The sequence below is a fragment of the Canis lupus genome, chromosome 12, assembly GCF_003254725.2.
Source record: "Canis lupus dingo isolate Sandy chromosome 12, ASM325472v2, whole genome shotgun sequence".
Taxonomy (NCBI): domain Eukaryota; kingdom Metazoa; phylum Chordata; class Mammalia; order Carnivora; family Canidae; genus Canis; species Canis lupus.
The window spans coordinates 2,764,376-2,773,702 of NC_064254.1; the positions used below are offsets into that span (position 1 = coordinate 2,764,376).

The 9,327-nt window shown below is 53.4% G+C and overlaps 1 protein-coding gene across 1 annotated transcript; it reads left to right on the forward strand.

Annotated features, from left to right (window-relative positions):
* Positions 1-3,925, forward strand: RING1 (ring finger protein 1). Its single transcript, XM_025418407.3, has 7 exons — positions 1-159; positions 267-404; positions 1,181-1,341; positions 1,442-1,657; positions 2,362-2,751; positions 2,931-3,204; positions 3,503-3,925. Exons 2-7 carry the CDS (start codon positions 327-329, stop codon positions 3,602-3,604), a joined length of 1,221 nt encoding a protein of 406 aa, XP_025274192.1. The 5' UTR covers positions 1-159; positions 267-326; the 3' UTR covers positions 3,605-3,925.
* The last annotated feature ends 5,402 nt before the right edge of the window (positions 3,926-9,327 follow it).

Consider the following 9,327-nt stretch of genomic DNA (forward strand, 5'->3'; position numbering starts at 1 on the left):
GACAGGCGGAAGTGACGTAGGCCCCAGCGCCCGGGCCATGGCGGCGGCGGCGGCGGGAGCTGCTGTCTGAGCAGCGGCTGCGGACCGAGCGGACTGGGGCCGGGAGCCCGGGCCGGGAGAGAGGCGCTGCGGCAGCGGGGCGCGGACGGCTGGAGCCGGGTGAGGGGCGGCGCGGCGGGGCGGAGGGGCGGGGGGAGCCCCGGAGGGGCGGGGTCTGCGCGACGGCGGCCCCCCTAACACCCCTTCCCTCTACCCCCGCTCCCCAGCCTACCTCTCCTCCTCCTCCGCCGCAGCGGAGCCCGGGTGGGGGTCTGTGCCCGGTCACCATGACGACGCCGGCGAATGCCCAGAATGCCAGCAAAACGTGGGAACTGAGTCTGTACGAGCTCCACCGGACCCCGCAGGTGACAAGGACTCTCCCTCCACAGCTCACTCCCTTTCCCAGACCCTTCCATCCACACACCCCATCTCACGGCCTCTTTTCCATTTTTTTTGCCCTATTCTGCCGACCCTGCCCGATGTCACAGACTCCCTTGGCCCTACCTTTGAATCACCTTAATCTTTACGAGCACTTCACATTTATCTAGTTTAATCCTCACATCAGCTAGTCCCACGGATTTACCGCAAGTATGACTGCCTTCATCTGAAAGGTAGTAAACAAAAATTACCTTCACTGTTCCTCAGCTCAATGTCACAAGTCAGCGCACAGAAGACTCTCCTTCCAATTTTAGTAAAAATAGAGCCTCTCGGCCTTCCCCCACCTCCCAGCATTCTGATACAATAGAGATGGGGCCCTGGAATCTGCGTTTTAAACAAGTCCCCTGGGGGATTTTAATATAGCTTGAACCTGGACCATGCTATAAGAAATCCTATTGAAAAAGTCCTCCCCAAACTCCAAGTCTGTGCCACCACAAGCCCCAGACCTCTCGCCAAACCTCAGATCCTCCTGTTTCGAAGCTCCTACTTTTAGTTAATGGACACTAATCCTTTCTGTTTTCATTCTCTCCCAAGTCAAAGCTCCTCTCAGAATTACCATCTTCCCTAGCAGGCCAACATGGGGTACTCAGATTCTGCTATTTCACTGTACTTCTCAAAATTCCCATTTCATGGACCATTTTTTCTAAATCCTCTACCCCCCCCCCCAACCCACCATCACATTTCCACTCACTGATGCCTCCAGGAAGCCATCATGGATGGCACAGAGATCGCGGTTTCCCCTCGGTCACTGCATTCAGAACTCATGTGCCCCATCTGCCTGGACATGCTGAAGAATACCATGACCACCAAGGAGTGCCTCCATCGATTCTGCTCTGACTGTATTGTCACAGCCCTGCGGAGCGGGTAACAGGAGGGATGTGTTTGAGATGGGGTGAAGGGTACAGACTTGGAACCTCATTGCCCTGGTGACTGACTGTTCAGAGCCTCCTCTCTCCTACCCCAGGAACAAGGAGTGCCCCACCTGCCGCAAGAAGCTGGTATCCAAGCGGTCTCTGCGGCCAGACCCCAACTTTGATGCCCTGATCTCTAAGATCTATCCCAGCCGGGAGGAGTACGAGGCCCATCAAGACCGGGTGCTCATCCGCCTCAGTCGTCTGCACAACCAGCAGGCACTGAGCTCCAGCATTGAGGAGGGGCTGCGCATGCAGGCCATGCACAGGTTCGAGCTGGGGGAGAGGCTGTAGCAGGGCTGGTGGGACAGATGCGTGGGTCAAACACCTGGTGCTGTCTCTGCCACCTGCCAGCCTCTAAGCCTTAGCATCCTAATAGCTAGCCACACCCTGATTGTCAAAGCCTGGAAGTCAGGGATGTAAATTGAAGCTTCTTAGTTAGCAACCAGCACTACTATTCTTAAGGAGAAATTATCTCACCCTCTAACTTTCTAGAAGTTAGAACAGTGGAGTGACTTTGAGCATAAGCTCTGGGAATTAAATGACCTCCGAGGCCAGCATTGTTCAGTCTTTAATGTGAATCCAGATTACCTGAAGGTCTTGTTAAAAATGCAAATTCTAATTCAGTAGGTCTGGAGTTGACCCTGAAATTCTGCATTTCTACAAATCTATGCTACTTTTTCTGGGAATTCATGAGGAGCGGCAAGGGGCTGTGATCGAACCAAGTTAGTTCTAAGCCTCTAAGCCTCAGTTTCCTCAACCATAAATAGAATAATAATCACCTGCTTCTAGGATTTGTACTATGTGAGGCAATAAGTGCAAAATACTTCGCAGCGTGCTTGGCATGTAGTTAGTGTTTAATAAATGTTGGGTGTCATCCGTAAGATGTCCCTGATCTCTTGTTCTCTCCTAAGTTTAAAGTCTAAACCCCTTATCCTTGGCGCTTTCTAACCTCAACCACTTCTTTCTACAGGGCCCAGCGTGTGAGGCGGCCGATGCCCGGGTCAGATCAGACCACCACGATGAGTGGGGGGGAAGGAGAGCCTGGGGAGGGAGAGGGGGATGGAGAGGATGTGAGCTCAGACTCCGCCCCTGACTCTGCCCCAGGCCCTGCTCCCAAGCGACCCCGTGGCGGGGGCGCGGGCGGGAGCAGTGTAGGGACGGGGGGAGGCGGCGCTGGTGGGGTGGGTGGGGGCGCCGGTTCTGAAGACTCTGGCGACCGAGGAGGGACCTTGGGAGGGGGAACCCTAGGCCCCCCGAGCCCTCCCGGGGCCCCCAGCCCCCCGGAGCCAGGTGGAGAAATTGAGCTCGTGTTCCGGCCCCACCCCCTGCTCGTGGAGAAGGGAGAATACTGCCAGACTAGGTGAGAGCCCTGTCTTCCCGACCGCTGAGAAACCAGACAGCGCCTAGCCTTCCATCGGAAGGGGGCTTCACCCAAATCCAGCAACGACCCCTAGCTCAGAGGCCCTGCTGGAAAGCCCCTGCTTCCCTTGTCCATTTAAAGATTTCTGTGGCCTAAACCTGCCCTCTTTCCCACTTCAGGTATGTGAAGACAACCGGGAATGCCACAGTGGACCATCTTTCCAAGTACTTGGCCCTGCGTATTGCCCTTGAGCGGAGGCAGCAGCAAGAGGCCGGGGAGCCAGGAGGGCCTGGAGGGGGCGCCTCTGATGCCGGGGGACCTGATGGGGGTGGCGGGGAGGGTGGGGGTACCAGAGGCGGTGACGGCCCTGAGGAGCCTGCCTTGCCCAGTCTGGAAGGTGTCAGTGAAAAGCAGTACACCATCTACATCGCCCCTGGGGGCGGAGCTTTCACGGTGAGAGCCTCTGAGAGCGGTGCTATAAGAGGAGAGAGGCGGGGAGGGTGGCCTGGGGCCACACGGAACCATAGATTCTGACTTCTAACTGGCCCACCCTCCCCTCTCCCTCTGCATCGCCCATCTCTGTCTTTTCTTCTCCCCCCATCACTCCCTGTGCCCCGGCTTTGCCCCATCTCTTGCTCCTGCTTTTTTCTTTCTTCCTCCCTTGATCATTTTCTGCCTTATTCATATCCTTTATCACCTTCTCCAACTTTCTTTTTTCTTACCTTGCCTCTCTCTCCCAACCCCTCTGTAGACACTGAATGGCTCGCTGACCCTGGAACTGGTGAATGAGAAGTTCTGGAAGGTGTCCCGGCCACTGGAGCTCTGCTATGCCCCCACCAAGGATCCAAAGTGACCCCACAAAGGGACAGCCAGAGGATGGGGACCATGGGATGTCCCTTTGTCCTGGCCTACCACCCCCAGCTTCTTTGTCCCCCAGGGTCCCCCAACCTGGCCAGCCAGCAAGAGGACACAAATGAGGACAAGTGGCTTTTATACAAAGTATCTATATCAGATTCTTCTATATTGTACAGAACGGGGCATGCGCCCCCATCTACTGCCTTTTCTATTGCCCCCCCAACCTCCCAGCTATCTAAGATGTTGGGGAAGGTGAAGAACCCTCCCCTTCATGCCCTCCTACCAACAACAACAAGTTTGCTTCTTTTCCTCTTTGAAACCTGCAGTTCTGTGTCTCTGTTCATCAGGGATGTACTAGAAGGGGAAAAACAAAAAAAAGTGGGGGAGACAAGCCTGGAAATCATGTGGAATCAGCCTGGGAAATGGGGAGGAAATGTCAAAGGTTATTCACGGTGTGTAAATCCCAATTTTATGAATCCCAAGTCAGCATATATGTATGAAAATAGTGGGGAACAATCCATGAAGCTGGAAGAGACAGGATGGAGAGCCGAGCGGTGTCTGAAGTCAGATCTCAAACCTGCCCCCTAAAACCTGAATCGCCCTGCCTGAAATCCGGGGTTTCAATATCAAAGGGAAAATAGGAGAGTGGCTCAAGACAGCAAGGCATGCTTGTAGACGCCAACGGGACCTGCAGTTCCGAAGCCTAATTCCTCACCGCTGCGAGAAGCTGGAGAGACGCGGGGAGCGCCGCCGAACCTCCCTGCTGGGCATCCTGGCCGCCCCACGAAGGCGGGCAGGGCCGGGGACTACAGCTCCCAGGAGCGCGCGAGAGGAGAGGGTGCCCGCCGCGCCGCGCCGCGCGGTTCTGCTGCTGTCCCGGCGGCGGCCGAGAGCCGAGGGGTGGGGGCCTCCGGGGAGGCCGTCGCCTCGAGGCGCGCGGCGGGGTCCGGGGGACAGGGGAGCTCGGCTGCACGCGGGGTCCCGGGCAGTGCGGGGGTCGGGGAGGCTGATGCTCCCTCTACCCCCTTCAGCCCCTCTGCCCATCACTTCCTGTTTCCGTCGCCCTTCGTGCCCCCACCCCGATCCGCCTCAAATTCCTGCGGCTTCTCAGTTCTCTGCCCCGCTGGCAGAGGAGTCAGCCTCGGTGCCACCCACAGACCCGAGGGCGCCCCACCCCACGCTTGGGGTTTCCTGGTTTTCCCCTGGTCCCTAGGACCTTCAGAACCGACCGGGCATCTCCCGCCCGCGCAGGTCCCGCAGCCCTGGCGGCCCGGAGCTCACCCCCGCGGCCCTCTGGCCCTGCAGACAAGGACACGCGCTTCACCCTTGCAGGAGCCCCTCCCTATACCCTCGCCCGGGAGGGACCCTTGACCCCGGCTCCCTCCTCCCCAAGCCCAGCGTTCCCGGGACGGTGGGGCGCGGGAGGGAGGTGGGCGTCGCTCCCGGAGTTTCGGAGAGAAACAGCCGCGGAGGAGTCGGGAAGGATACCGAGGCGGAGGATGGAGAGTAGGGAACGAGCCCGGCTTCTCCTCTGGCTCCAGGGACTGCTGGGAGTCACCCCCTCACTTTCCTCATTCTCTCCAGGCCTGACGGACCCGCGGCCTCTTCTGCCTCCGTTCCCGCCCTCCCCTGAGTCCTGGAACAGCCCGCGGCCCCTCGTCCCTGTCCCGGCCCTCGATCCCTCCTCGGACCCCACACAACAGCACCCCGCCCTCCGCTTCTCTCCACTTCTCACATTTCTGCCGCTTGTCCCTTCTCTGCAGCCCCCAGGACTGCACTTCGAAGATGCGCCTGTTTATTTCCGTGACATCATGTGGGAGACAGCCCAAACTGTTGCCCTAGGTGTCTCCCTCACCCACGCAGGAAGGAGAAGTAACTACCCTCCTTAAGCAGGTGTTCTCCTTCCCTAGTGCCGGGAGAAGGAACTGTTGGGGTGGGGGGGAGCAGCAGCTCAGATTCTCTTGCACCCTGAGCTTCCCTGGGTTAGTTTCCCCAAATCATTCATGTCTCATGTCAGTTATGCCCGCATATATAGGCGAGGCAAAGCCAGAAATACAAAGTACACAAAAAGAACTGGACTATTTTGTTGAGGACCTAGATACATGCAGGAGAATAACGTTGCAAAGGAGCAAGGTAGAGAAAGAGAGGTCACTGGAGGCAGGGTGGGATTAAATCTCCACCCTGCCAGCATGAAACTCGGGGTGGGGGGACATTATAACAACCCCTCCCGGGGATTCTGATGTGCACCAAGGCAGAGAGAAGCAGTAGAGCAGATGCTCCATGACATGTTAGCTCTGTCCTTAAAGGGTGAACGCAAGTGCCCCATACAGAAGGGGCTCCACACCTGTGGAGCAGGGGGATCGCTGGGAACCCTTGGGGTGGCTGGGAAGGGCCTCACAGAGGAGGTGGGATCCAGCCAGGATCCACGTGAAGGGAAGAAGAGAGTCTGGAGAGGGTGGGGAGCCTCTCTCTCCCTTACTCTTCCATAATCCCACCTCTTCCCTCCCCCGGGCTTCTCAGTCCCCAAACCATAGCAGATCATGTGTCTGGACGTGGCAGTGAGAGCACTGTGTGAGACGACACACATGAGACATCTCAGAAAAACTTAGGACCGCCTCGGCTACAAATGTCGCCAGGGAGACGGCTCATCCCTTCTTCTGTTTTCTCCCCACCCCCACCCCATGTTGTCACGCTCCAAAACTAGCACTAGCACTTCCTGCCCTGCTATTTGTACTTCTTCTACAAAATTGTTTGCTCACTGTCCTCTTCTCATGCTGGGCAACTGATTTTGGCCAGTCAGCAGGAAGTCCCACAGAAGTGTCCCTCCAGATGGTGCCCCTGGCCCCAGCCTGGTGCCGGGGAGGATGCTATTACCATTCACCCTTGTAGAAGGTTCTGTTGGAGGAGTTACTCCCTTGGGCAACACTCGCAGTGACATTATTGTTACTATTCATGTTAAAAGATAAGGTAGATCTGAGTTCTTGCATTAACTGCCCCTAAGTATACTCTTTAGAATTTGGAAAATTTCTCCCTACTGAGGCATCCAAGAGGCTGATTACTGACTCGTGCAAGGACTGAAAGAACTTTAGAGGTAAAAGGATCACCTGGGAGACGACTAGTCAGTTTCACCTTTTCAGGAAGTTCTACTGATGCCACCACCTAAAGGGGGCTGTTCTGGGACCTGGGGATTACAAACAGGTGTCTGATTGGCCCCTGCCCTGGAGGGATGGGATGTAGAGGTGTTCGTAGTGAGCATCTCAGTACTGAATCCACCTGCACTCCGATCAGTTGTATCCACTATACTATCTCTCAAGTCTGTTCCCCTTCTCCGTCCCTCCACTTCCCTGGTCCCGCCACCAGCTGAAACATCTGGCTCTCCTGAATCCCCGCGGTAGTGAGAGAGCCTGGGAATGGCCATCTCTAACGCGTGCCGCACACCTGAGTTAGAGGCCTTTTTGAAATGCAAATCTGATTGTTTTAGGCTCTCTGCTTAACCCCAGCCAGCGGCTTCCCATTGATCTTAGGTTAAAGACCCAAGTCCTTACCCTGGCCCCTAAGGCCCTGTCAGGTGTAGCTCTGCTGGTCTCTCCAGATTCTTCTCCCGTCACTCTCACCCTCTGTGTGAGGGTCCACTTCCTGTCTGCCCAGTGCTTCCTCCTGCAGAGAGCATTCATGCAGGCTGGGCTCTCAGCCTGAGAGCCTCTTTCTCCCATTTCTCTTTTAGCTAGCTCCTCTTCATTCTTCAGATCTCAGCGTCTCTGCCACATCCTCAGGAAAGGTATCCTGCCCTTCCTTCCTGGATCAGATTCCCCTCTTCTGAGCTCCCACACCAAGGGGCACCTTCCCTCCGAGGCACTTGGCGCGACTGCAGTTCTGTATTTGTTCATTATTTGATGGAGGCCTCTTTTCCCCAGAGGATGTAAGCTCCCTGAGGGCAGGGATTGTGGCTGCAGATGCTCACTCTTGTCATACAGGGGGGACCCTGAACTGGACACTCCAAAAATATTGAGTCGAAATATTGGTTTAATGGAGGCATGGGTGCCAGGATCCGGAGTAGAGGGCCAAATATTCCAGGATCTCAGAGACGATGGTTTGAGGCCATGATTTTCCTTCCCTCCAGCAGCTGCAGCCCAGGAGTTCCATATGCCATTTTCTTTCGTCTTTCTTTCTTTCTTTCTTTCTTTCTTTCTTTCTTTCTTTCTTTCTTTCTTTCTTTCTTTCTTTCTTTCTTCTTTCTTTCTCTTTCTTTCTTTCTTTCTTTCTTTTATGACATCTTATTTTGTTTTTTAAAAAAAAGATTTTAGGGACGACTCGGTGGCTCAGTGGTTGAGCATCTGCCTTGGGCTCAGGGTGTGATCCTGGGATCTTGTGATCGAGTCACACATTGGGCTTCTCATGGGAAGCCTGCTTCTCCCTCTGCCTGTGTCTCTGCCTCTCTCTGTAGGTCTCTCATAAATAAATAAACAAAATCTTTTAAAAAATCTAAACACACCATCACCTGGAAATACTGGATAAAATATGGGGAAAGGTAAGCAAGACTGAGTTCTCAAAAGGAAACTAAAATCCCAAGTGCTAGACAAAGAGAAAACTGAAAGCCAGAGAATAAGCGGATCATGGCAATGGTTGCTAGAAGGGGACTGGGAGAGAATTGGTTCTATTAACCAAAAAGTGTTTTAACTAGCCACCAAAGGATGAGAGATGAGGTCTTGGTTCTTTTTTTTTTTTTAAGATTTTATTTATTCATTCATGAGAGAGAGAGAGAGAGAGAGAGAGAGAGAGAGAGAGAGGCAGAGACACAGGCAGAGGAGAAGCAGGCTCCATGCAGGGAGCCTGATGTGGACTCGATTCCGGGTCTCCAGGATCACACCGAAGGTGGTGCTAAACTGCTGAGCCACCCAGGCTGCCCGAGGTCTTGGTTCTGACGAGGTGTAGAAATCAGATGACAAGTGATCAAAGTTGTCTCAAGAACTAGAAAACCTGAGCAGATCTATAAATTCTAACAAATTGAATGAGAGGTTAAAACACACACATGCCCCCATCTAGATGGTTTTATGGATGTATTATCCTGCCAACTCTTTTTTTTTTAAGATTTTTATGTATTTATTCATGAGAGACACAGTCAGAGGGAGAAGCAGGCTTCCTGCAGGGAGCCGGATGTGGGACTCGATCCCAAGACCCCAAGATCACCACTGAGCCACCCAGGCATCTCTATTTCTTTTCTTTTTTTTTTCTTTTTTTTTTTTTTTAAATAAGCTCTATACCTAATGTGAGGCTTGAACTCACGACCTCAAGATCAAGTCACATATTCCACAGACTGAGCCAGCCAGGGGTCCCTATCTTGCCAACTCTTAAGAACCATTTGTTTATCTACTTATACAAACTGTCACAGACAATGGAAAAAAGGGACAATAGCACTTATAAGACTAAAATCCTAAATAAGATATTAGCAAACTGAATGTGGTGGAGTTTGTGCAAGTCTGTGTGTGTGTGTGAGAGAGTGTGTGTGTGTATGCTTGACCAAGCAGACTTTACTGCAGGAATGCAAGGATGGTGTACTTTAAAAATCTATTAATGATATTTATATTTTTTCATACTAAAGGGAAAATATGATTGTCTCAGTAGGTGCAGAGAACATACTGGGTAATGTTTAACACGAATTCATTTTTCTTAAATCTACCTAAGATTCGAAAATAACTTCCAAAGTCAAGTATACTAGTTTTT

Excerpts from the sequence above, each read along its gene's own strand:
- RING1 (XM_025418407.3), top strand. The coding sequence starts at position 327 with ATGACGACGCCGGCGAATGCCCAGAATGCCAGCAAAACGTGGGAACTG. Across the intron at positions 405-1,180 it reads AGCTCCACCGGACCCCGCAG|GAAGCCATCATGGATGGCAC; the intron begins GTGACAAGGACT and ends TGATGCCTCCAG. Across the intron at positions 1,658-2,361 it reads CGCATGCAGGCCATGCACAG|GGCCCAGCGTGTGAGGCGGC; the intron begins GTTCGAGCTGGG and ends TTCTTTCTACAG.